The sequence below is a fragment of the Phyllopteryx taeniolatus genome, chromosome 9, assembly GCF_024500385.1.
Source record: "Phyllopteryx taeniolatus isolate TA_2022b chromosome 9, UOR_Ptae_1.2, whole genome shotgun sequence".
Lineage (NCBI taxonomy): Eukaryota > Metazoa > Chordata > Actinopteri > Syngnathiformes > Syngnathidae > Phyllopteryx > Phyllopteryx taeniolatus.
The window spans coordinates 30,555,160-30,582,780 of record NC_084510.1 but is presented as its reverse complement, the minus strand read 5'-3'; the positions used below and the strand labels follow the sequence as shown (position 1 = coordinate 30,582,780).

General features: G+C 44.0%; 4 protein-coding genes across 5 annotated transcripts in view; all 4 read left to right on the top strand.

The window, feature by feature from the left end:
• The first annotated feature begins 412 nt into the window (after positions 1-412).
• Positions 413-9,677, top strand: nfs1 (NFS1 cysteine desulfurase). The gene is made up of 13 exons (XM_061783492.1): positions 413-760; positions 1,781-1,857; positions 3,030-3,146; positions 3,225-3,308; positions 4,198-4,350; positions 5,335-5,428; positions 5,836-5,970; positions 6,664-6,821; positions 6,944-7,049; positions 7,131-7,212; positions 8,044-8,127; positions 8,222-8,311; positions 9,207-9,677. The coding sequence occupies exons 1-13, from the start codon at positions 652-654 to the stop codon at positions 9,268-9,270; spliced, it is 1,353 nt and encodes a 450-aa protein (XP_061639476.1). The 5' UTR covers positions 413-651; the 3' UTR covers positions 9,271-9,677.
• Positions 9,678-10,121: 444 nt separating this feature from the next.
• Positions 10,122-14,786, top strand: sec13 (SEC13 homolog, nuclear pore and COPII coat complex component). Its single transcript, XM_061783495.1, has 9 exons — positions 10,122-10,638; positions 10,836-10,880; positions 11,221-11,336; positions 12,062-12,213; positions 12,687-12,820; positions 13,505-13,638; positions 13,913-14,033; positions 14,116-14,262; positions 14,401-14,786. The coding sequence occupies exons 1-9, from the start codon at positions 10,636-10,638 to the stop codon at positions 14,509-14,511; spliced, it is 963 nt and encodes a 320-aa protein (XP_061639479.1). The 5' UTR covers positions 10,122-10,635; the 3' UTR covers positions 14,512-14,786.
• Positions 14,787-14,905: 119 nt separating this feature from the next.
• Positions 14,906-22,288, top strand: LOC133483023 (keratin, type II cytoskeletal 8-like). Its single transcript, XM_061783493.1, has 10 exons — positions 14,906-15,406; positions 17,831-18,039; positions 18,404-18,464; positions 18,669-18,764; positions 18,937-19,101; positions 19,605-19,730; positions 21,102-21,245; positions 21,405-21,481; positions 21,556-21,596; positions 21,667-22,288. Exons 1-10 carry the CDS (start codon positions 15,131-15,133, stop codon positions 21,774-21,776), a joined length of 1,305 nt encoding a protein of 434 aa, XP_061639477.1. The 5' UTR covers positions 14,906-15,130; the 3' UTR covers positions 21,777-22,288.
• A 744-nt stretch (positions 22,289-23,032) lies between these two features.
• The window catches only part of LOC133483081 (glutamate receptor-interacting protein 2-like), a 50,024-nt gene continuing 45,435 nt past the window's right edge, over positions 23,033-27,621 (top strand). For both annotated transcript variants that reach the window (XM_061783675.1, XM_061783673.1), the window contains exon 1: positions 23,033-23,136. In XM_061783675.1, coding sequence (XP_061639659.1) covers positions 23,079-23,136 — 58 coding nt within the window. In that variant the 5' untranslated portion in view covers positions 23,033-23,078. The remainder of the gene's footprint in view (positions 23,137-27,621) is intronic.

Sequence of the window (27,621 nt, the reverse complement as noted above, 5' to 3'; positions counted from 1 at the left end):
GACGGAGACATGTAATTCTACGCCTCATTTTAACCAATCAGAAGATGGCTAAAGATATTCCTGTAAATTCAGCCAATGAGAGCGCAGCAGACACACAGAAACTTCTACTCATCCGCCACCATCTGGAAATGACGAAAAATACATAATGTCCAGCGAAGTGGAAACTTTCACTTTGACTTTTTTGTTAGTCATTTACAAAAACATTACAATTTTCTGGCATAATGTACTACTTTGAGCTATAAATTCCACGTCTAATTTTAAACAATCAAAAGACTGCCAAGTAAATTTCGGGTGAGGCCAGCTAACGAGAGCGATTTGCTATATCGCCAACCAATCAGAGGACGGGTAACTACGTTTCCTTAAAATAAGCCAGTTAGAGCGCAGTAAACACGGGCACTTCCGTTTATTGTGTGTGACATCATATAAAGATGTCATAAGTAACCTGGCTGTGAACTGACTACAATCAACCACGCTTACCAAACATTAGTCCGTCAGACTGATTCGCACTCAGGATTTGTTCCGCCTGCATAAAATTCTCCACCAGCGGATTACTCGTCTTGAAAATAGTTTTTAAGACAGTTTTGCTAAGTTTTACTGTTGGACGCTTGCGTGGTGTCTCCCACCAGGTGAAACTAGACTCCTGTCGTCCCGATGCTCTCCTCGGGCAGGACCGCTTCGTCCCGCCTCTGCTGGCCGCTTCAGAGGCTCCGTCCCCGGCTGAGCTGCGACCAGATTGCCGCCGCCAGCACTCAACGGAATGGTAAGGACGAAATCCATTAGCTGTTAGCCTAGCATGATGCTAACGTGAAAGTGACGCAGTTTGGGGCCAAGACTCAAATCAAATGTCAGCCTGAACTGTTTTGGCAGCTTAAAGACTGGCGCAAAAGACTTGTGATACTTTCATAACAATAATTATTTTAGTTCGGTGTCATTTTGGAAGAGTCGCGGTCAGAGTTGTAAATTGCACTCATTAAAGTTGTACTTACTCCAATTACATAATATTAATTGTAACTTTTGTAATGATGACAGGGACTCTTAACATGATCCAACCAGTATATTAAGAATAAATCAATACTCAGTATACCCACAAGGGAGGCTTTTAGAACATAATTCTGTTCATATTGTACTCCAGTATTGTGCTCATCCAGTAAATAATAAAACGTAACATCACAAAGTAAAAATAAAATGACATTTTCGTCTGTTTTTGTAGTTGGTCAAATGCCTTAAAATAATCATGAAATTGAAAGTAATGCCTTAAAATAATAACAGTGAAATTTAAAGTAACCAGTAATATAGCTTGAACAGGTTTTAAAAAGTTAAAAATAATTGACAAGGACTCTTTACAGGGTCATAACAGTAAACGATATATAATTAAAGTGTACGAGTGTCATGCATAGAATGCTCTGTTGATCTATATATGTTGTACGCTAATATCGTATTGTACTAAATAATAAATCTTGAAAAGACGTCTCAATTTCTCTTGGTCAAATGCCTCAAATGGTAATAATGAAAGTGAGCAACAATCCATCTTGAATGTGTTTTGCTGCTACATATTCACATCCAAATGCTGATCATAAGTTATTTTCAATGTTTGTTTGGGTTCGCCAACATTCCAGAGTCATGCGTGTGTACAGAACAGGCTGACTGGGAATGACTCAGCACTTGCTGACCAGCCACACACATGCACTTGCAGATCCAGGGTCAGCCTGGGGACACACAGCTGCTATTAGAAAACAGACACGGCCGATATTTTTGTCATGTTGTAGTTTTTAATCCGCAGAACTGATCAAGAAACGAGACCTGGTCGAAGATGAGCTGCGGCCCCTCTACATGGACTTGCAGGCCACCACCCCCATGGCAAGTGCCCGGTTTTTAAATCCACTGTAATGTAGAGATGAGCAGAAAACGCCATATTGAGCATCTTTTCTGCCACCCTCGAGTGACTGTTTTTCACCAAAGCGACTTGTGGCTCATTTCTGGGGGTGGGGAAGACAAAATGAGCAGAATAATTTTCACAATGTTTTACGCATGTAAAGAAAAGAGCCCTGTGAATGGTGCTCATTTAGCCACATTGAAAAATGTTGACTTTTTTTTTTTTTTTTTTTTATTCAAAGCTGCAAATATTTTGCCTCACTTAACTATAACGCTACACGAGTAAAGCCAGAGCAGAGAAAAAAATGTTTTGAATAATGTCACTCAATTGCTTTAGCTGTAATCGAAGGGGCGGGGGGGGGCAAATCAATTGAAATTGTAAATCTAAGTTTTTTTTTTTTTTTATTTTTTTTCCCCAGCCCTAGAAATTGACAAACAAAACCGTGTAGCACTTTTATTCATGAATGTGCTCTAACAAAGGTAAAGGGCAAATATTAAACCATATATTCTGTACTCCCTCTATTGGCTGGGGGTCAATGCATCGACGCCATACATCAAGAATGTACACATCCATAAACCCATGTTACATAAACGACTGTATTCAGTAGTTATTCAACTAAAGCAAATCACCTTCCCATGAGTCCTCATCCTTAGTATTAGCTAGCAGACATGACATCACACATGAGCAAACAAATACAGGTTATGTACTTAATTTTAGCCAAATGGCATCAACTCATGCAAGTCTCCTTTTGGCTTTTACAAAACAACGAATGTTGGGGCCAATTGTAACGGCAAAGAAGACTCCACGGGCTATTAGTAGCTACATTGGGAGAAAGGCAAAAATACACTTTCACTTTCACTATGACTCTATGAGGTGCATTCAAATATTGCTATAAAACAGGACATCTCAAGCTCAGCCGTAAAAACACGAGCAATGAATTGAACCTAACAACGGCATCACCACGATTTCACCAGATGGCGCCAAAGCAAAGCAATTGCTTTTGCTTGCGCACCAAAAAACGCAGAATAGCTGTGATTTTATTTATTTCTTTATTTGTAATTGTATTTATTTATTATTATTATTTTTAAGAAATACGGCAGATATGTTAGAAAAATCTCTAATAATAAAGTATTTTATCTTGAATCTTAACTTGTAGGATCCTCGCGTTCTGGACGCCATGTTGCCCTACCAGGTGAATTTTTACGGCAACCCGCACTCTAGGACGCACGCCTACGGCTGGGAGAGCGAGAGCGCCATGGAGACTGCAAGGAAGGTACAACATCTTCTTCTTCTTCTTCTTTTGTTTTCCCAAAATAAATGGTATCGTCTCCCCCGCTGTGTCTCCGAGCAGCAGGTGGCCGATCTGATCGGCGCCGATCCCCGAGAGATCATCTTCACCAGCGGAGCCACCGAGTCCAACAACATGGCCGTCAAGGTTTGCTCAATCACAAACAAGATCCAAATCAGAGTCACTCGTTCACAAAAAGCCGGTCAATAACAGCCAGCATGTGGCAGCCGTCGAGGAAGGCTAGTGAGCGCTGAATCAATCATTTGTTCACAAAAGGCTGGTCAGCACTGGCAAGCATATGGCAGCAATCCAGCAAATTTAAGGTAGGATCCAAATCAAAATTCTTTGTTGAGAAAAAGCTGTCAATACCGAAAAGCAGAATGGCAGCTAAGTAGCTGGCTGGCGAATCCACGAAATGTAAACTAAGATCCAATCAAAGTCCTTTTGTTAACACAAAAAGCTGGTCAATAGTGCCACACGTGACATCTTGCCAGATCTTTGAGCGCCATGTCAAAACAGCACAAATCAGTCATAAAAGATTCAAATCAAAGTCATTTGTTCACAAAAACATTGCTAACATGACAGTCTTCTACTTTAGTCAGTACGTCGTCTTGTCAAAACAGATGCACTTAAATGGACCACACCAGTCCCAAAAGATCAAAGTCATTTGTCGACAAAAAGCTGGTCCATACTAGAAAGCATTTGGTACCCGAGTCGCTACGCTAATGTAGCAGTCTTCAGCTTCGGTCAGTGCTCCTTGTAAAACATCAAACACAGATGTACAACTGCAGTCACAGATGAGTCAAATCGGAGTCATTGTTCACAAAAAGCTAGTTGGTACTGGCAAGCTTATGGCACTTAGCTAGGTATGCTAACGTAGCTGTCGACATCATCACTCAGTGTTGCTTCTCGTTAAACATCGCAAACAAAATGTGTCGAACGCAACTGTCCCAAAATCTGAGTCTTTTGGTGCCCAAAAGCTGGTCCATACCGGCAAGTCCAACGTTGACCTTTTGCGGTCGGTGGTTCCGCACAGGGCGTGGCGCGCTTCTACAAGGGCAAGAAGCGCCACGTGATCACCATGCAGACGGAGCACAAGTGCGTTCTGGACTCGTGTCGCGTTCTGGAGGCGGAGGGATTCCGCGTCACCTACCTGCCCGTGCAAAACAACGGACTGCTCGACCTCCAGGTGCGGCCAAACATACGTGAAATATCCAAACCCTGCTCGTGCCAAAGGTTGCCAACAAAAGGCACCAGAGACGAGGAACACTGTTGCCCTCGTCACTTCCTTAAGACAATTTTGCAGTCACTTTAAAACAAATATATATATATTTTTTTTTCCTCCAATCCTTGTGGTCATGTTTTTTTGAAGGAAAGGTCTTTAAAAAAAATAATAGTAATTAATAAATAAATAAAAATATATATATACATACATACATTTTGTATATGATGATTAAGTAATAATGATTTCTTTGGGTGCTAAGATAAATATAAATGCAATTAACATAATCAACATGTGAATACATGAATAAAAAAGAAGTTTATTTGGTTAAACTTCACGTTATTTTCAATATGAATCCAAATTGATAATATAATTAATAAAATAATCATGTATTGTATATTCATTATAAATCCAATTCAATGGACAGTTTGTATGTGAAATGTCAATTGTACATGGAATATGAATCCAATGAAATAGATAATTATGAATATTTAATTTTAATGTGAAATTTAATAAATTGACCATATTAGCATGTATTTAATTTGATAAATGGTTTAATTGTTTGACTGATGAAATTAATTCAGACAATTTAATAATTATATGTATAATTATATGTTCATTCATATTATAAATGTTAATTCAGTTATGAAATTGTAAAATAGAAGCTAAAATAATCAAATGCATTCAGTTATTAGACTCTAAATCGAGTAAGCATTATTAAAATAAGTTATCTATTAAATATAACAAATTATTCAATGGTCATTTTTCTTCTATATTAAGTAGGTTCAATATACTTATTTGTAAAGTTTAATTTCACAATTTCATCAGTCAGTGCACTATTTAAAAAAATGATTTCACATTGTCATCCTTTCTTAAATGTTTTTTTTTCAATTCAGCACACACACGAAACCTTCCACAGTTGCGAGATTTCATTTCTTGTTTTTGTTTCAGCTGCTTGAGGCGTCCATTACTCCCGACACGTCTCTGGTGTCCATCATGACGGTCAACAACGAGATCGGAGTGATGCAGCCCATCAAGGAGATCGGTAACCGTAGCAACCGCACCTCTTTTATCCAGTGGTGGGTCCGAATTGGCACGAACAAGTTTTGCTCTGGCCGACCAATCAGAGGACGGGGGAAAAGCTGACGTCATCGAGAGCCAGCGCTCTGGCCCCGGGCAGATTAGATGAACGTGGCAACAAATAGATACTGAAATCTGATTGGACAAAAAAAGTCTTAAGATACGCATACTGGTGAATGAATCAAATTTCGTGGAACAAATATAAAAATTTGGCTTCTGACAGTTTTAAGGCCAGCAGAGGTCTGACCCCCACCCCACCACCACTTTTTTTTTTATTTTTATTTTTTTCCTCCACCCCACCGCCCTTCCCACAACATGGCGTTATGACTTAAACAAGCGTCTTCCTCCTCCATCTCCCCGGGTTGTTTTCAGGCCGTCTTTGCCGCTCTAAGGGCGTTTTCTTCCACACGGACGCCGCGCAGGCCGCCGGGAAAGTTCCGCTCGACGTGTCTGACGACAACATCAACCTCATGTCCATCAGCGCCCACAAGATCTACGGACCTAAAGGTACTTCGGAGGGTCCTTCTCAGTGATTGTGGAATAGAACTAATCGATTATCAAATGAATCGACAACCTTTTTGATAATCGATGAATTGTTCAGAGACCTTATTTTACTAATAATTGTCCAAATCCTCTGAATTTCAGCCTCTCAGCTGTCAATATTCCCCAATTTCTGTCGTCTTTCACAAAAGCAGACTGATTATCTTTGTGTCGAATCCAAATGAGACATTTGCAAACATCTGATTTTACTTTGGAAAACAATCATCAACATTTTTGCCTATTTTTTTTGACGTTACGGACCAAACCAGTAACTTAATCATAATCCATTCATGTTTCTGCATTTCCTGCACTGTCAATATAAAATAACATTGCGTTTTTAATAAATGGATGGAAATTGAAAGTTTTTGTTTTTTTATCCGCAATAAATGTCCGTGTGAAACATTGGTCCCAGTGGCGCAAACATGGTCCAAGGTGGAACTGTTTTATTTATTTCTTTATTTATTTTTGTCCCGGGGGAGCATCGAGACAGAAATTCTGCGTAGACCTATTTTTGAAGTCGACTTAACTTATTTCACTCTTTGTGTATTGAATCTAGATAATAAGTTTAAAATTTGGAATTGAGCTACTTGTATAAATGATTGTAATTTCTGGAGATGCAGCAGTCCACCAGCAGTGTCGGCTAACGGTCGTGTGTGTCAGGCATGGGCGCGCTGTACGTGCAGCGGCGCCCTCGGGTGCGACTGGAGCCCCTGCAGAACGGCGGCGGCCAGGAGAGGGGTCTGCGCTCGGGCACCGTGCCCACTCCGCTGGCCGTGGGCCTGGGGGCCGCCTGCAGCATCGCGCAGCAGGAGATGGAGGTCAGACCCCGGCGCACCGCGACACGCACAACACGCACAATGCACACTCTACAACCTCAACCTCGACCTCGACACCAACTCGGGTCACGTGCGTGTGCGTCTGTGTGTGTGTGCGTGCGTAGTACGACCACCAAAGAATTAGCATGCTGGCAAACCGTCTGGTCCAGAAGATCACATCTCAGATTCCCGACGTGATCTTGAATGGAGATCTGCAGCAACGCTACCCTGGTAGACTGAAACGCCGCCACTCGTATCATTTTCACGCAGTGATGTGTGTGACATCAACACGTGTGTGTGTGTGTGTGTTAGGGTGCATTAACTTGTCGTTTGCCTACGTGGAGGGCGAAAGTCTGCTGATGGCTCTCAAGGACATCGCGCTGTCCTCTGGAAGGTGAGCCTCAGCTCCTGAGCATTTATTTCAATTTTAACCCTCAGGCCTCGTCTTTGAGACAAGTTGTTAGTTTCAAGAAAACAACTTCTTGGTCACATGTTGCTCTCAATATCGTTGCGCTCTTAACAAGGCTTTTCATGTATATGGAAAGCTCGTCTTGTTCAGCTCTCCCTTGCTCCAACTCCACGACAATGTCTAACATGAAACGCTAGTGCCCCTAGCGGTCAGAATAATTCAGTGCATGTTTAGCTCAATACAAATCCATGAATCGGCATTTTTAACTCGATCTTAATGTACCGTTTTTAATGTGAAATAACTACAGGTATATGAATTACTGTTTACAAATCCTAATCCGCTATATGCAGAGCGTCACGTGACCACGGCGGAACACGGGATAGCTGACTTCCTGTGTATGCTACGCTGACGAGCAGAACTACGATTGATTGTTTGAAGCCAAACTTGCTCAAATTAGTTTACCCTACGGCCGGTTTCTTCGGAGAACTGTAAGTAGGTTGTGCACAGACCGGATTGGCCTTTAGTGGCCACGGCCGAGCTAAAGGGTCAAATTGGATGTTGACGCGATATTATTGATATGTTCGAAAAGCTCAAGTTGTAAATGACCAAAAAAAAACAAAAAAAAAAACTTTGGGAACATATGATCACATTTGTATTAACACAGCTAAGACTGTTTTGATAAAAGAGCCGAGATGGACTCAAGTTGCTGACACAGCAGTCCCACAAAATCCAAAGTACTTCGTTCACCAAAACTTGCAACATGTTGCACTTTTTTTCAAATGTCTGTGCCATGCGTGTGTGCACGTGTGCGTGTAGTGCGTGTACGTCAGCCTCACTGGAGCCATCGTACGTCCTCCGAGCCATCGGAGCCGATGAAGATCTCGCACACTCCTCCATCAGGTACATCATCATCATCATCATCATCGTCGTCGTCTGCATCCTTCAAATACGTACTTGAAAAACGTGTGTGTGTGTGTGTGTTTTTTTTGAATAGGTTTGGGATTGGCCGCTTCACCACAGAGAAGGAGGTGGACTTCACGGCCGAGAAATGCGTCCAGCAGGTTCAAAAGCTGCGAGAGATGAGGTGTGACGTCGGCATCATGAAAGCAATACTTTACGATAATTACATGACATTTTTTCCATTAATTTAAATATAAAATGTAAATTAAGGTAGTTTCAGAGATGAGGTGATACCGTACTAAAAATTTTTTTTTTTTGTTATCAGAAATTGTAATTGTATGTTTCATTAAACAACAAAAATAGTGGAGTATTTAATCATTTTTAAATTTGTATAAATGAGGTTACATCTTAATAACCATATTTGTTTAAAACATAAAGTACCGTAATAGTATTTTTCATTTAATAACAACAATTCAATATATTTATTCATTTTTTTTTTTAATTCAGGAGTTGGGGTGACGGCTTACTAATATTTTAATTACTGATTTATAATTATTAATTCAATAATAATAATTACAATAACAATACACTGGATTTAATCACTTTTTAAATCAGAGGGATGAAGTGACATCTTGACATTTAACAAATTGTTCCTGTGATTTGATTTTACTTTTAATAATAATTATGATGATAATGCAGAAAATGTAATTAGTTTTTTTTAAATGCCCCATCGGAAATAAAAATAATTTTCTCTATGGTCACACTGTCAGCATCCTAAAAATTTTTAACTGTACGGGTAATATTTTAACATTCTGTTCGCTGTTACAAAATATATAATAATAATAATAAACAAGTATCACTGACAGTAAAACGGAAGAAACGGTGCCAAAATAAGAAACATTCTTAATTGTAAAATAAGTTGGTGACTTATGTGATGTCATTTCCTGTGTATTTCCTTTGGGTTTTGAACCTTCTTGTGGAACAGGTTGCCCCCCCCCCCAAAAAAGCCAAAGAAAAAGCACAACCTCGGAGTACGTCCAGTAGCAGTAAACTGTGTATTTTTTATTTTTTTTTTCCAGTCCTTTGTGGGAGATGGTGCAGGAAGGCGTCGACCTGAAGAGCATCAAGTGGACGCAGCACTAGAGTCCCCATCTCTATTACTGCACTCTAAACACGCACAAATGTCCTTTGACGGCCCAGAGTGTCCTGTTCGCTGCAGCCCTCCTGTCACACTTAAAGCAGCCAAACCCAACTTCTGCTTTTTGCATTTATCGCAATTAGGTTCACAAGCTTAACTACCAAAATACTTTTATTTTTTTTTTTAATTTTATTTTATTTTATTAGCTGGAAGAGCTACCAGTGCTAAGGACAACTATAAAAAAAAGATGTATTATTTTGTGTGACTGGATGTTTTGGTTCAGTGGTGTCCATGTCTTGTCTCTCATCTTCACCTCAGTACGTCGGTACAGTATGTCATGTCAGTGTATTACCGTTTTCGTTAGCACAGCTCAGATATTTACAATACTATTCAATAAAGAATATTCATCTTTTTTTTTATTGTATTCATACTAAAAAGCAGTTTTACACCCTAAGCGCAAGTTGATAAATGATCGGAATATGTACAAGTGGTCATTGGTTTGCCACAATTCAGTGTTACGAACAGTGAGCAAGACTTAAGGTTTTTTATTAGATATTTATATGTAACATTATATTGTATTTTTCATACAAATCGCCACCGTAGGAACATAACTCTCATGGACCGAGGACCCCCTCTAGTTTATAGGGACAATGGAAAGAAGAACCTTTGCTTTGGTTACACGACACAGCTCTTAGAGTTGCATGCCTACTGCAATGCAAAGCTAGTGTGGGCAAAGTTTTGGTGCATTCCATGTGTGCGGACATCACGAAAACCAAAATAAGGATGCCTGGCCATTGCAGCATGTGGTCGCGCACAATGCTGTACAATCACAATGAAGGAACCTTTAATAGGTATGGTTTTTTTTTTGTCCCTTTTTAAAAAATGTTCTTTACAAGTAGCTCATGCGTTTACATTGAGAAAAAGTAAAAGTCAAGAAAAAATGTTAATAAGCGTGTTATGAGTAATTTTCAATGTACGTCCATTGCTCTTGATGCGACGTTGCCCCCTCCAACATGGCCACTACACACCTGGATTGCTACACTTTATGTCTGGTCTTCTATTCATACGTTTGGGCTTTTCATCACTGGACAATTAGTTGTTTGTCGGTTTTTTAAGCTAAAATAAGTCTTGACGTAGTTCTATTTCAATTAATATACTGCTTAATTCTTTTTTAATTTACGAAAAGGGGAGCCTGGCAGAACCTGTACTTGGGTTCCGTCTTTCTGTCGGCGGTCTCTTCGTGACGCACCAGGCGGAAGCGGCGTCTCAGACCGTTGCCACGTCGGAATTGAAATCAAATTCGCAGTCTTTTCTCTTTATTTAAGCTCTAAAATTTAATTCTCTGGAGGGCCTCTTGTCAGTCTACAGTCATGGTAAGTCCGCCGACATTTATTTTAAAGCACAGACAAACTTACGTGTTTTGTGTTTGTCTTCATCATTATAGCTGGCGAGCTAGCGCGCTAGCATAGCGGCTAAATGATTTTTGGACCAGCAAAACGTCACTTTTTTTTTTAAAGTAATTGTTATTTGGGCAATACCTAAATAGGTTTGTTGTGCTTGTCATTTTCAGGTTTCTGTCATCAACACCGTGGACACGTCACACGAGGACATGATCGTAAGAGAGTGTGCGTGTGTGAGTGTTTGCGATCGGGAAGTTAACTTGATTGACACTTTATTGATCCAAAGTTCCTTTCAAACTAGAATGTAGCGCTCGGCCATATGGACTTTAAAATAAAATCTGCCTTCTTGGAATGATATATTTCTCCAAGCGTTGATTTATTATTATTAATTAATTTATTTATTTTAACAAATTGCCAGCATTTATTTGAATCCACTTTCACAAACTTTTCAAAAAATATATTCATCTGACAAACAAAATCAAATGAATCAATAAAATGAATTTATTTACCAGAGAGGTAGTAAAGAGGTGTCTAAATGTTGTTGATGTATTGCAGCATGACGCTCAGATGGACTACTACGGCACCCGCCTGGCCACCTGCTCATCTGACCGCACTCTCAAGATCTTTGACGTCCGGAACGGTGGCCAGATCCTCGTCGCCGACCTGCGAGGGTGAGCCATCTTTTTCCAGACCTTCCAAGAAAACCTAGTGTTCCCCCCCCCCCCCCAAAAATCTTAGATTTTTAAGCGACTGTTTTTAATGGGTTTGGACATTACACAGGCAAGTCTGACTTTTGAGTTGTGCGCCTTCAGTGTAGTGCCATTTTGTGCCACGACATGCCTGGCAGCATTTAGGTCCACTGGAAGAGATGCAGCATAATTAAAAGAAATATGGGGCAGAGAAGGCCCCCCTTCTAATTTCCATAAATGGTAGTAGTTCCCACAGAGCAGAGAGAATTTAGACGTGTGAGTATTGTTGAGTGGTAAAGTTGCAGTTGTTTGAAAGTTTTTAAAGTTACTGTGACATCCATGCTAATTTTTAATAGCCGTTCTATGCTGTCACGCATCCTATGTTGGAAATAAGCGAGTTCTGTTTGAACAGTTGGGTTAAATGTCCAATGTTCATTTCTCGTTTAATGTGTCAGTTTTACTGTAAACTACAAATGGGACTCACAAAAAGTTTGAAGCCACCACAGTTGGCCTCTTTTTGGGACAGTTGTGTGAGCCAGAGTTTTAGTTTTGTTTTGTCAGTGGAGTTTCAGAGAAAAAAAGCGACGGGTTGTGTCTCAACAAACATTCATAAGTCGAGGTGCGACTGTAGTTTATAAAAAAAAAAAAAAACGCTACGCAGCGGTACACTGTAATTGTAAGCCCTCAGGTTTGTGTTCCTCCCTCAGGCACGAGGGTCCCGTGTGGCAGGTGGCGTGGGCTCACCCCATGTTTGGCAACATCCTGGCGTCCTGCTCCTACGACCGCAAGGTCATCGTGTGGAAGGAGGAGAACGGCGCCTGGGACAAGATGTACGACTACACGGGACACGAGTCGTCAGGCGCGTACTACCCTCTTTCACGCGGAGACGCCGCATCAAAGCCTGCTTTCACATGGAAACCCAGCAATCAGATAATTAGATGACAAACCAGAAACTGAATCACATTCATTTTCTGCATATTTAAAATAATGTCCCTTTATTTATTTATTTTTTTTAAAATAATGCCCCAGCACTTACCAGTCGTGTGAAAGGGGAATTTGGAGAACTCATAACGTTAGGTGCTGGAATGGGTTGAACTCGTCCCATGATTTCATACCATTTACACAGTACAGCAACATGGAAAAATGTCACGCAGTCGTGAGTAGGTAGTGTGAAAGGGGTCTTTGGAAAATAGTTGAAATGAACCCCAGTCCCAGCTTTGCAGAATCCAGTTATAGACCGACACCGGTCTCCATTACAGCTCTGATACGATTGACAACGTGAGGTGCAAAAGGGAGTAAAATGGGGTCTCTGGCATGTGTGTGTTTTTACAGTGAACTCAGTGTGTTGGGGTCCGTACGAGTTTGGTCTGATTCTGGCGTGCGGCAGTTCTGACGGCGCCATCTCTCTGCTCACCTTCACCGGAGACCAGCAGTGGGACATCAAGAAGATCAACAACGCGCATACGGTCAGTAGCGTGACCGTCCGGTCCGGGCGCCTTACCTGATGTGCGCATGTTTTTAAAACATTTTTTTTTTTTTACACTTTGTGGACTATTTCTAGCCTTTTTTTGCAATTGCAAGGTACCAGTTGAAATGATTAAGTGGTTGGAACAAATGTGGTGGACTTTCGTTTCTTGACTATGTGGATTGTTTCCAGTCATTCTGTGTGCTTAATTGTGTGACGTGTACTTTGCACGTGACGGAAGCAAACACAATTTTTACTTTGTCGATTGTTGCTATTTATTTGTTATTTTGTTTGAAATATTGTTTTTTGATATTCAATTGCAATACAATAAGCTTAGTTATACCAATGATCGGAAATTGGGGCTGATCATGAAATTTTTAGATGTCAGGTGAAAAAAAACAACATTTTTTTTTTAATATTCTGAATTTTTAAAGGTCATAAAGTGATCGAATAATCCTGAGTATTGGTATCGGCTCGGGACTGTATTGGCAGATACTCAAAATCAAGAGACCCTAAGTGCAAAAAAAATGTGATCGGTCATCCCTTTGCGTAAGGCATGTACATTGTGCATAAGCCTTAGCCGGCTATGGACAATTTTTCTATTCTGGATCACTTCTAGTCATTTTGTGTTTTTGTGCAAGGTGCATTACCTGCTTTGCGCTTTGTGTGTGTGTGTGTGTGTCAGATTGGCTGCAACGCGGTCAGCTGGGCTCCCGCCGTGGTGTCGGGAAGCCTGATCGAGCAGCCGTCCGGACAGAAGCAGAACTACATCAAACGCTTCGTGTCCGGAGGCTGCGACAACCTCGTCAAACTCTGGAAGTAAGTCACATGCAAACTAAAAAAAAAAAAAGTCCTCCAACTAAAATACAGTAAAACTACTCACATTCTTGATTAAAACCGACTGTGTTGCTCGTACTGTACTGAGAAGCAAGTTCCATTTCTGATTGTATGGATCTTGATCTCTTTTGGTACCATTTTTTTGGGCGAAGTGACATGGCAAAACGCTAGTTACGTAGCCGAAGCTACCGCGCAGTCACTTGTTTTCTAAAATGTCCGCCTCCTGACTGGCGCACGTGACTTCCTGTCCGGGCAGAGAGGAAGACGGCCAATGGAAGGAAGACCAGAAGCTGGAGGCGCACAGCGATTGGGTGAGAGACGTGGGCTGGGCGCCTTCCATCGGACTCCCGACCAGCACGATCGCCAGCTGCTCGCAGGTCGGGTCTTGACCCCGCCGTCCTCGACAGTTCGCCGCCGCGGACCCTTGTTGACGTTTTGCGGGCGTTTGTGGCGTTCCAGGACGGCCGCGTGTACATCTGGACGTGCGACGACCCCGCGGGCAACGCGTGGACCGCCAAGCTGCTGCACAAGTTCAACGATGTGGTCTGGCACGTCAGCTGGTCCATCACCGGGAACATCCTGGCCGTGTCCGGGGGAGACAACAAGGTACGCACGCTGCGTGGTCGTCGTCACCGTCATCATCACTATCACCATCACTATCTTCATAATCAAAGTCACCCTGTCCTCTCTGGAAAACTGCTTAGCACACGGATTTGTGTGTGTTGTTTTTGTGTGTGCGGTTAGGTGACATTGTGGAAGGAATCGATGGACGGCCAGTGGGCGTGTATCAGCGATGTCAGCAAAGGCCAGGGAGCCGTGTCCGCCATCACAGACACGCAGCAGGCGGAGCAGTGACACACACACATGCGCACACACACTCAATTTGTCCACATGGTTGTCCAAAAATGGAATTGACTTTTTTTAAATCACTTGCCCAAATATGTCTCCCCCATCGTGTTCTTGTACCCTAAACATTCCGCCCCCCCTTCAGCGTGTCCTCAAAATGGTCGTCAGTTATTGGCTCGTTAAGTCGGACTGACCAACCAATCGGGAGCAGGAAGCGCACACCTGTTTCCTACTTGTATGTAATTATTAATAATAAAAAAAAAGAGAGAAAATATGAAGATGAACACACGTTTTTGTGTAATTTTGTTCCGATGTCAAGAAAAGTTGAGATTCGACTCGCACGTTGCCGCTGCTTCCTCGTTTTCTTCCTCCTCTTCCTTGTCATTATTCTCCTCTTGCTCCTTCTCCTCACCGTTCCTCTTCCTCATCTCCCTTTTCTTCCTGTTCCTCCTCCTCCCTCTTGTTCAACTTCCTCCTCTTCCACTATCATTTTTCCCCGCCTCTTTCTTCCCCTTCCTCCTAATCTTCCACCTCCTCTTTCTCATCCCCCCCCCCCCCCCCCCCAGCAGCCACTATAAAAGCTAGCGGAACACCTGAGCGCACATCCGCCACCCTCCCCCTCCCCATCATGAGCCTGAGCCGCAACAAGAGGATCAGCTCGGGCGCCTCGGTCCGCCGCGCCAACGGCTTCGGGTCGCCCGCGGCGGGCTTCGGCGGCACCTCGCTGGGCGGGGGCAGCGCCGGCGCCCACCTGCTCGGCGCCCCGCTTTCCTCGCTGTCGGTCAACAAGAGCCTGCTGGCGCCCCTCGACCTGGAGATCGACCCGAGCCTCTCCGTGAGCCGAGCCCACGAGAAGGAGCAGATCAAAAGTCTCAACAACCGCTTTGCGTCCTTCATTGACAAGGTGACGCTAGCAATGTTTCATATGTAAAAAAAAAATAATTATTATTATTCTGGTGATCAACTGTTTTATATTTTTGACTAATTGTAGCAGTAACGTCTTACAGTTGAAACCCGACTTTTTCATACAATATAGAAAGACTTTTTTCTTCACCCCCCCTCGCCGTCTGACATGAAATCAGACTAAACGTGTCCTGTTTTAGGTCAATTATAATTACCAAAATTATTTGCTAAATGCCAGACAAATGAGAGGAATGTGTTTTTTTTTTTGTTTTTTTTTCATTTTATCAAAGTCTGAAATGTGCATACAGTGAGGTTACAATGCCAATTTGGCAATGATGATGATGATGATGATGTTTGTTTGGAATCTTCTAATAGGTTTACAGACATTTGCGTTAATTAGAGACACCTGTGGATGCGTTTGAACTCGGCACACCTGAAACGCTCGGCGCCTTTGGGTAAAAACATGACAGTCAAAAGAAATCGGCTATCAGGGAGAGAATTGTGGACTTGCACAAGTCTGGGTTATCCTCGGGTGCAATTTCCAGGTGGCTAAAGGTGCCACATTCGTCTGTTCACGTAATTGTATGCAAGTATAAACACCACTGGAATGTCCAGCCATCCTTCTGCTCGGGTTCTGTGTCGTAGAGACAAACGCGCTTTTTGGTCTACAACACTCCCGCCCACAAAACGGGCGCATACCCTGAGGTGTCTGCCGGTCTTGGTTTTTGTGAGATCACGCGACATCTCTGTCTAGTTTGTGAAACAGAATCTGTGTTGAGATTATCGGAGCACACGTTTCAACCCAAACTGTTTAATGCCAGATTTGATTTCATTTGTGTGAGGTTTGAAAAATCCTGTACCAGGCCACACCCTCATCACATCTCAACAGATAAAGGCCATAAATATTCCAACATTTTGAAGCCACGTGTTACTAAAAGATGTGAACGTGCTTCAGCTGCGCTCACTAATGAAAGTGATGGTGGTGTGCAAACGAGACGAGCGAAGGTTTTGTCTCGCAGGGGAAGCCGATCTCCGCGCTCACGTGAGACACGGATACCCTGGGCGGTCTTTTCTCACGGCGTCGGTGGCGCGCTACCACAATGCCGCCATTGTCGGCGCCTCCCATCAGCACGGATACTTTTCAGGGCAATTGACCTCCGGTTTTCATCCCACAATCCTGATTACAATCAAACAATGGTCACATGAAAAGATCAAACGTAGCATTAGCTTAGCATTTGATGTTGTATGGATGAACCTAAAGCACCAGTTAATCAAAATTTCACAATGTTGGCCTAACCTGGGAACATTTGATTTATCCAGCAGCTTGCGACAATAAACTCGAGCTCTTTATCGAGAGGAATAGAAGAAAAAAAAAACCTTCCAAGTTAAAGGCAGGCTACCTTACATTTCAGTACCTACGAAAAACTTCTGTAGCTTAACGTAGAAAGCAACAGTGGATTTCAACGGGTCATTGAAGCCGTCGTCGCGAGGATATTCAAGCTTCCCATCCCACTTCGCTAGTTGGTAACCTGATGATAAACTACCCGGGGTCAATCAGCTGTCAACAAAGTAGCCTTTGTGTGTGCGTCTGTAACAGTAGCCGGGAACCTGGAACGGTGGCGACATGAAGTCGGAATCCGAGCCACCATTTGAGTTGACCACCAATGCAAACAATTACATTTTGTCACACGGCTTAACGTGACATTTGATAGGGATGTACACCCACAGAGAGTTTTTTTTTCTAAAATAACCAAAAAAAAAACATGTTCCAAAAGACGCAAAAAGCCAGTGACCATTTTAGAGTCATGTTGGCCATTTTTCCTCATTGTCCTTATTTATTTTAATACTTTTTACTTCAGTCCTCAAAGCCAGTTTTGGTTATCAACATGAAATTTGGCAGGCATGTCTATCGTGAGGAGACCCACACAAAAAAAGTCTCCAGAAGCCATGCCCGATAGAACAGACAAAAACACACAACAAAATCCACCATTCTGGTTTGAAGCGGACATCTAAAAATGGACTTTTGACTGATTGTCTTTTTCAGGCATGGCTTTTTGAGACTTTTTTTTGTGGGTCTACTCATGATAGACATGTCTACCAAATATTTTGTTACGGTTAACTGATTTTGGGGTAGTTTTTTTTTTTTTTTCAAAATAATGGGTAAAAACATTTTTTCAAGAGCTCCGCCCCTGTAATGAACGCTTCAAACCAAGATGGTCGACGTCCTGTGTCTTTTCATGCGTGGCTTCTTGAGATTGTTTTTGTGTCATCTAAACATGATATACATGTTTACCAAATTTCGTGTTGCTGAGTGAAACTGACTTCAGGGACTGAATAATAAAAAAAAAAATAATAATAATTCCAGGGTGCGCTACCGAGCCAATTTAGTTGCTTAAACGGGTTGTGTTGACTTCGCTCGGTGCAGGTGCGCTTCCTGGAGCAGCAGAACAAGATGCTGGAGACCAAGCTGGAGCTGCTCCAGGGCCAGAGGGCGGGCCGCTCCAACGTGGAGCCGCTTTTTGAGGTCTACATGGCGGGCCTGAGGCGCCAGATGGACGTGGTCAACAACGACAAGAGCAAACTGGACGGCGAGCTGAGGAACATGCAGGGCCTGGTGGAGGACTACAAGCACAAGTCAGCGCCACTTTTCAAACGAATAACGCATGCCTTCGCACCTCTCGCTGTGATTATTTATCGCTTTTCTGCTCGCTTGAAAAGTCACCAGCTCTTGCAAGCGTGTGCATCCAGGTGAATGAATATGTATGTATTGTTGGGGTCTCAAACCGCACTCAGTAGCGCTCTCCAAAGTCCGAAGAAAAAAAAATCAGACCTCGACGCCAGTTTCTCTGATTGACACAAAATTGGGTGGACATGTTAATCATAAGAGGACGCTTTAAAAAAAAATCTCAAGGAGCCATGCCTGCAATTGAACACAGGCAGTTGTCCGCATAAACATGATCATTACTTGATTTTCAGCTCGCGTTTGGTCTGCGTGCAGGTACGAGGATGAGATCAACAAGAGGAACAACCAGGAGAATGACTTTGTCCTCCTGAAGAAGGTCTCCCAAATGCACACACACACACACACAGTACATACTGTAATGATTCTGTAAGGTGCGGCTGAGAGGGGCCGCTCCTGTCCTTTGTGTACACGCGTGGAACGCGAGCTGGACAATTTCAATTTTGGAAAAATAAAACCCGTCACAGACGACGAGTGAAGAGGAAAGCCAAATGTGCTGAAAGTCGGGGGTGCGTGTGCGCAGGACGTGGACTCGGCCTACATGGTGAAGGCCGACCTGGAAGACCGAGTGGGAGCTCTGACCGATGAGATCAACTTCCTGCGCGCCATCTACGAGGAGGTACGAGTGGAACGTCGCTCATCATGTCACATAGGTTCACTGAAAGATTTAAGCTGTGTTCGTGTAAATCGGATTCATTGAAGGCTAAATTGTCTTTTTATCGTCTTTGATGTCGACAAAAATACACCTGGCGCTCGTCTCCGCTTGAATCTTGCGATCGTCGTGCGGGCAGGAGTTGCGCGAGTTGCAGGCCAGCGTCCGGGACACGTCGGTGGTGGTGCAGATGGACAACAGCCGCAGCCTCAACATGGAGCAGATCGTGGCCGAGGTCAAAGGGCAGTACGAGGAGATCGCCGCTCGCGGCCGAGAGGAGGCCGAGGCCTGGTACAAGAGCAAAGTGAGCCAGCGGGGGGAAAAACGCTCGGCCGCCTTTCCACCAAGCGCTCCGGTTCAGTTCGCTTTATTCTCTAAAAATGTTTGCCAATTTTTATTTGTATTTTGTAGATTTTTGGTAGGTTGCTTACTCCCACTATTTGCATGCAAAATACAGCCACATGCTGTATTAACTTAAGTGCAAAATGATTTTTCGAGTTAATAATTTGTAAAGTTTGAATTTTGAGCAAAATCATACTATAAATATATTTTGCCATTCTTTTTGAGTAATTTTTTTGGGGGGCATTTTTTTTCTTCCCCCCGCCCCCAGCATGGGCAATGTTAACAGGTTAGTTACGCCCAACTGTTCCAATGCACAAGACAGCCACGTGCTGTATTAAGTACACAGGACTGTTGTCTCAAAGCCCCGCCAATAGGTTCTGTATTTTGGGAACTGGACCGTAGCACTGGTTAGAAAGCGGCCCGCGGCGTCCGAGCAGGCGTCCGTGTGACCGCGGCTGTCCTCAGTTCGACCAGATGTCGGTGCGGGCCAGCCAGTTCGGAGACGAGATCCGCGTGGTCAAGGCGGAAGTGGGCGAAGTCAATCGCCTCATCGGCCGCCTGCACAGCGAGATCGAGGCGCTCAAAGCGCAGGTAGCGCCGCTCCTGTCCCCGCCTCTCACTTCCTGTCTGCCTCCTGCCCATTTCCTGTCCCCTCCTCTCACTTCCTGTCTGCCTCCTGCCCACTTCCTGTCCCCGCCTCTCACTTCCTGTCTGCCTCCTGCCCACTTCCTGTCCCCGCCTCTCACTTCCTGTCTGCCTCCTGCCCACTTCCTGTCCCCGGCTCTCACTTCCTGTCTGCCTCCTGCCCATTTCCTGTCCCGTCCTCTCACTTCCTGTCTGCCTCCTGCCCACTTCCTGTTCCCGCCTCTCACTTCCTGTCTGCCTCCTGCCCATTTCCTGTCCCGTCCTCTCACTTCCTGTCTGCCTCCTGCCCACTTCCTGTTCCCGCCTCTCACTTCCTGTCTGCCTCCTGCCCACTTCCTGTCCCCGCCTCTCACTTCCTGTCTGCCTCCTGCCCACTTCCTGTCCCTGGCTCTCACTTCCTGTCTGCCTCCTGCCCATTTCCTGTCCCCTCCTCTCACTTCCTGTCTGCCTCCTGCCCACTTCCTGTTCCCGCCTCTCACTTCCTGTCTGCCTCCTGCCCACTTCCTGTCCCCGCCTCTCACTTCCTGTCTGCCTCCTGCCCACTTCCTGTCCCCGGCTCTCACTTCCTGTCTGCCTCCTGCCCATTTCCTGTCCCCTCCTCTCACTTCCTGTCTGCCTCCTGCCCACTTCCTGTTCCCGCCTCTCACTTCCTGTCTGCCTCCTGCCCACTTCCTGTCCCCGCCTCTCACTTCCTGTCTGCCTCCTGTCCACTTCCATTCCCCACCTCTCACTTCCTGTCCGCTCCTCTCACTTCCTGTAATCCTCAGCATGGCAAAAAACTCGACTCAAACACCTCAAATCAAGGCAAAATATGCTTACCAAGATATTTCTTCATACTTTTGTGGAAGAATATTTCACTTGCTTCAAGCATTTTTTCATAAAAATCTTAAAAGGTGTCATATGTTTCTGACATTTTATTACTGCTTATGAGTATAACAAATATAGTTGTAGAGGTGCTTTAAGACATTTCTTTTTTTTTTTTTTTTCCCCAGCCTTGCTATGTTATTTTGATTGAAGAAATCTTTCTATGTCAAATGTTTCTGATCTACTTGGCAGACGGTTTTGCTTAAATGAAGTAATATCATCGTCATTTCTTTAGTTGTTTTCAGAAAACTTGTCAAGTGAAATGTTCCCGTCATATCGGCAAATCACGTTACGTTGCGTAAATGAATATCTTCCTCCTTTCACGACTTGTGATCCTCCCTCCAAAGTCGGGAAGTTGCCTTCGTACTCCCGATTCCGCGTGGCGTTGGAGGAAAAAAGCCGTCTCGGTTGTTTAAGAGGCCGCCGTGTGAAACGCTTTTGCGTCCCGTGCAGCGGGCGAGCCTGGAGAGCCAGCTGGCCGAGGCGGAGGATCGCGGGGAGATGGCGGTGAAGGAGGCCAAAGGTCGCACCCGAGACCTGGAGGCCGCCCTGCAGAGAGCCAAGCAGGACATGGCCCGCCACCTGCGAGAGTACCAGGTCGCTCGACGGCACCGCAAATCTTTTTTTTTTTTTAACGTTGATATGAATATTGTACAACAGGGATTCTCAAACTTTTTCACACCGAGTAGCACTTCAAAAAAAAAAAAAAAAAAAAAAAAACCTTCCAGTAAACTGATGGCAAGTATTGACCCGCAGGACCTGATGAACCTCAAGCTGGCTCTGGACATCGAGATCGCCACCTACAGGAAGCTCCTGGAAGGGGAGGAGGACAGGTGAGGGCACAGGAAGCGGCCGTCTTCTCCGACTTCTTTTTCCTTCCTAACGTTCGCCGACTCGCCTCCCGCAGACTCGGGCAGCGCTCCGTCCTGGACGTCGTCAGCGACTTCGGTGAGTAGCGACCAGTCCCGCCGATCGCGAGCCGGACGAACGTCCCATTCGTGCCTCGTTTGCGCCGCAGGCAGCAGAAGTTCCGACGGCCGCCACCGCAGCGCCGGCTGCTCTTCGCCGCCCGGGCTGCTCATCAAGACCACCGAGACTCGAGACCACAGCAGATACAGTACACACTAAACATCTCGGGGTGGCGGGGGTCATGACTCACGTTTTACTATTACAATTATTAATCATAAAACTTCTGAATATGAAATATAACTGTAGATTATTGGACATGAACCTGATGTCCTTTTTGTTTTTTGCTGAGCGGTGAGTATGCGGGGGTCCACTGCGATATAAAGCGCAATGTCTTGAATTCTTGTAGACAAACTTTCTATTTTCACGATCGGCATAAGTTAGCCTTCATTTTTATCCTGTTGCTTGCACAATTATAATAAAAAAAAAAAATTCCTTTACTTTGTTCATTTTGGTGCCAAGGAGCTTCATTTAGACCAAAGTAGCGCTTTGCTGCCCTCTCGTGGCATCTTTGTGCACTCACGACTTAACCGGCGCGAAGGAGGTCACTAGTTCAAGTCCTGCGGCGTACCAAAACGTCGTCCCGTCATTTGCGGTGCGTTTACGAACGCGCGTTTATGAACCGTTGTCCATCTGCACGTGTTGCCGGCGTGAGAACGTCAGCGCCGACGTGAGGAAAGATGTGGGACTGAGTGGAGTCAGAGCGCCATCTAGTGGACGAGGACATCTTTCGGAGTGACTCCAACACTGAACAGCGTTTACTGGCTCATGAGAAAGTCGGCGTTTGATCGGCAAAACTGCGGCAGATAATTTTGAAAAAGGGTTCATATCGATTATTCGGCCGGGCGGGCCTTGCTGGAAATTGAATCGTGAGAAGCTCCTCAATTGACTCGAGCATAGTGTTGCTTTATGGAATCAGATTTGTGCCGCAAAGAGTCACGCAAAACCTTCGGGATCGCAAACAAAAACTTTCAAAAGTTTCTTGTGACTCTTTTTTTTTGGGCACAAATCTGATTCCCTAAAAGTCTTATTTTTTTTCTGTTTGCGATTTCAGAAGTTTTGTGTGAGTCTCTTTTTTTGGGGGGGGGGGCACAAATCTGGTTCCACATCGCTTTCGCCTGAGAGCGAAACGAAAGTTTTTCAGCGAAGCGCGACTCTGCGGGGGTTCACTGTTCTCTCGTTATTCCAGATCCGGAAAGGGCAAAAATAAAAAATTCAAATACTTGAAGTGGGGGACAAAAAGACAGAGCGACATTGTCGGAAAGAAAGAGAGAGAGACTTGGGGGGGTTGCCGCAGAGGTCCGGTGGGTCTCGGCGGCGACCGTCGTCGCTTCTTCTTCCTCTTCATCCTGACACAACGCAGAGAGTGAGAGGGGAGGGGGCGGGGGTGGGGGGGGGGGGTCGTTCGGGGAGCAAGCTCGCGGACTGGACCTCCTCTTCATCGCCCCCCTCCTCTTCATCACCATGATGCCGGCGTGGCGGAGGAACCTCAGCTTCTGCCTGCGGCGGCTGCACGAGGACGGTAGGACGGCACGAAACCGCCACACTCGACGGCACACTTGTGTTGCGTGCTCACGTGCGCGCGCACGTTTGACTAGCGCGTGGACGACGTGGCTCGGAGGGCGTGCGCGTGCGCGCGCGTCACCTTTGCGCGGCGCGTGAGGCGCAGCTTCCACTTCGGCCGTCACGTGATGCGCGCATGCGCGCGTTGTCCCAGGTGTGCTCGTGTTCATTTTGCAATCATTCGTGGGAAGCACGTCTGCCTCACACTTCTGAGGTTGCGGGTTCGAATCCCCGCTTCGGCCTTTTTGTGTGGCGTTTGAGCGTTCGCGTAACCGAAGACTAACAACGTGAGCGTGAAGCTAGTTAGCAGGCAATTTTGTATTTTTTGGCATGTTAAAACGTGAGCATTATCGCGTATGACGTCACGATACAACGGGAAATGGATCACATAGCGCGAACCTGAGCTTAAGTTAGAACGTGATATTTATCATGTTAAAACATGACGTTTATCACGTTCATTTTTGTTGTTGTAACATAAGGGGATGTCGAACTTAACACGTCCTAACATGAAATTTATGATGTGAACTTTTTGTTTCAACCTGAGCGTGATAACACGATCCCGAACGTGAAAGTTATCACGTTAAAATGTGGTACTGAGCTTTTTTTTTTTTTTTTTTTTTTTTCCTCGGTGTGACAGCAAAACGCTTCCTTAATTTTCCTTCTTGCGAACTTTTGTTTTTGTTTTTGGCAGGCGGGCTTAACGGCATTTTCCTTCGTTCCAACTGGGACGGATGATTTGAGATGCGAGCATGTTCGGGGAAGCAGTTCAGCTCGTATGTGGAGGCAACCAATCCTCAAGTCATATTGTCATATTTGTGTCTGGGCTGCTGCTCGGTGGTTTTATTTTTATTTTTTTTCCCCTCCTGGTTGTCAACCAACACGCAACGTCAGCGTGGAGGTTTTTGCACCCCCGGCCCCTCCGCCGGTTTGCCGTCGTCCGCTGCGTCATTGCCCATAAATTGATTTTTAATAGCTGACTGCGAGCCACCATGGAGGAGGGGGAGGAGAGGAGGAGGGAGGGGGCACAAAAAACATCTGGCGCATCGTTATCATGTTCATGATGGCCACGCTTTAATGAAGTTCCCTTGGCTGCCCTTCAGCAAGGCAGCGACCTCCCGCCTGCCGCAAGAGAAAACGTTGCACGTGATCATCAGTGCGTTTGTTTCAGCTGTCGACCACCACAAACAAAAAAACACAAAATGGACGTAAAAAACACAACATTCGAGCTGTGTAAATATGTCAATATTATGTTCAATATTATGGGAATATACGTGTACAAAGCAGAGCAAATGTATTTGTATCGCAAGGTAACTCCGTGTGCTTTACATGATTAAAAGCATTTAAAAACAAAAGAAGAAAAAAAAAAAAATCAAAGTACAATTAAAACGACGTACAGTGCAAGAAATATCGGAAAGTGGGAAATGCTCTCGAACGCAGGAGAAAAGAAGAAGTTTTCAACCTGGACTAGAAAACATGGCCACTTGGGGGCCGACGCGACTTCTCCCATTTGTGTGCGGCATAAGCGCAAGAGAGGTACTCCTATGAAATAGGATGTAATTGTGGTACATTAGAGGTGTGTAGAACATTAAAAAGATGGAAATATGCGGCACGGGACTCTAAATGCTAACGTGGATATGAAACGCCATAGACGGGCCAACGGAAATGAGCGCAGATGTTAGTGTCATTCTGAACCTTCCGACGAGTCCCCAGTTTGGATTCTAATTGTAAAAGTGACTTTCACGCACGCGGAGGAGCAACGACACGCACGCTTGCGCGTGTTTGTGTTGTGCGCAGGGAGCGCGAAGAGGGCGAGTAGCCGTTAGCGTTAGCGGCGGGAACGCAGCTTCAGTCGTGATCGGATCTGACGACGAGTCATGCGGCGGCGGCGGCGGCGACTCACTCCGCTTCCTCCTTTTATGTGGGGGGGAAATATTTTTAGAGTAGTTTTTGTTATAAAACGAGCAAAAAGTCATATTACTGCCATTATTATGACAAATAAAAGGTGAACAAATAAGTAGGCTATTTTTGTGGAATCATTTTTTTTCCCCAAGCAAAAGAATTCCCCCGTTGTTATTATTTTTAGGTTTTTTTCCCCAGACAAAAACAGTCTGAATATTACAAGAAAAAAAGTAGGTTTCTTTAAAAGAATAAAGTAATTTTTTTAAGAATAGTTATTTCAAGTCCAAATTTTGTTAGGTGTATTTTTCATTTTAAAAAAAGTTGGATTTTTCTGAGGAAAAGTCTCTTTTGAAATAAAATAGTCTAAAACAAGGTAATTTTATAACACTGAAGCCACCATTTATTTTAAATTTGACACATTTATTTCATTACATAAAAGTTGTTACACGAAGACAAAATTTGAATGAAAAGGAGCAGCGAGAAGAATAAAAACCATATATTTTCTGGGCCTTTTTACAGAATGTACTGTATGTATATTTCCCTTTTTACATCTGTATTTAAATGAGTATGCCATAATCTTACAAATGATTTTAAGATCAGTCGCAGAACAAAATTCACTTGTGGAAATGGATTTATTCTCATAATATTTTGTGTTCTTCAGCGTCTTCTCCGTTTGGGATGTGTGTGTGTGCGCGCTTGTTTGTTTACATAGCCGCAGATGTGCGTGCGTGTACAAGTGTGTGCGTTGCTCGCCACTGTGCGCTCACGCGTGAGCGGAATGGAAAATCTTCCGCCTGCTGCTCCTGTTGAAGGCTCGAGCGGTAGCGAGTACAAGCGCGTGCACGCGCACGCTGCCTTTTCTGGCGTGATGGATGACTTGTAGCTCTCATCTGGTCAATGAGATGCTGCCTTCAGGGCCTGCCGTAAATTGCACACGCCGCTTCATCTGCGCTTTGCAATCCAACAAGGCTCGCGTTCTTGATTAACTCGCGATCAGAGAATTAAGACTCGACTGGCGCAGATCGTCTTGCGTTATGTCTTCAAGGCGCGTCATTGGAGGGAATCGTATGGAAATCGGAGTGATAGCGTTTCTGGAGTGCCTGTGAGAGCATTTCAATAGTGGCGTGAGAGAGTTTCAGTAGAATATGAAACTGTTTCGCTAGTATACATGAGTGTTTTAGTAGTATGTGATCATTCGGTAGTGAGTATGAAAGCATTTCCGTAGTATGTATGAGAGCGTTTCAGAGAGTTTTTCATCAATGTATTAAAGCATTTGAATAGTACGTATGAGAGCGTTTCAGAGAGTTTTTCATCAGTATATTAAAGCATTTGAATAGTATGTATGAGAGCATTTCAGTTGTGTGTATGAGAGCGTTTCAGAGAGTTTTTCATCAATGTATTAAAGCATTTGAATAGTATGTATGAGAGCGTTTCAGAGAGTTTTTCATCAGTATATTAAAGCATTTGAATAGTATGTATGAGAGCATTTCAGTTGTGTGTATGAGAGCGTTTCAGAGAGTTTTTCATCAATGTATTAAAGCATTTGAATAGTATGTATGAGAGCATTTCAGTTGTGTGTATGAGAGCGTTTCAGAGAGTTTTTCATCAATGTATTAAAGCATTTGAATAGTATGTATGAGAGCATTTCATTTGTGTGTGAGTGTTTGTGTAGTACGTATGAGAGCATTTCAGTTGTGCGTGTGAGTGAGTGTTGGTGTAGTATGTGTGAGAGCATTTCAATTGTGTGTGTGATGCTGTTTCAGTAGCGCATGAAAGAATTTCAGTCGATGTGAGACTGTTTGAAGTCGTTCGTATGAGAGCGTTTCAGGAGTCTGTATGAAAGTAGTTCAATCATTTTGTATTTTGTTTTTTAAGCTTTATGACTAATACGAGTACAAAATATGCATGTGAGGTGCAGGTATGATTTCTGTCCACTTGGGGTCGCTATCCGCACTGTACGAGTCGTGAATCTGAATGTGTGTGGCTCAGCAAATGAGTCTCTAAAGAATACTTTAAAAAGTATGTTTTCATCAGGTGAAGTGTTTTTTTTTAAATAAGTTTAAAATCATGCAAAGAAATTTGATAAAAATAAGAGCTTTTAAAGCTTTATGCATAATATCAATACAAAATATGCATGTGAGTTGCAGGTATTATTTATTTTTTTGTCCACATGAATTCACCGTAAGAAGACACAATACAGCAACAAAAAAAAAAATCTGCGACATAAATTGAGACATGTTGGATTAAAAAAAAAAAAACAACCCACGGTCCAATGAGACGGTACAACGTGAAGCGCGATGTGCGGAGGGACGCCTCGATACGATCGTTTGAGATTTGGTGCACACAATTCGTGGAGTAAAGACAAGGAGGTCGCCTTTGCGGCGACGTGTCGCATCCCCGTCCGCCGTCTTCCTCGGCGCCGCGGCGCGACACCAAAAAGCGACAAGAATCCAAATCGACTGCAAAATCGACACACTAATAACCGCCCAAAAAAAGGAAATAAAAGCATGCGGATGAGCGTTTGTGTGCGCGCATTTCTGTGCGT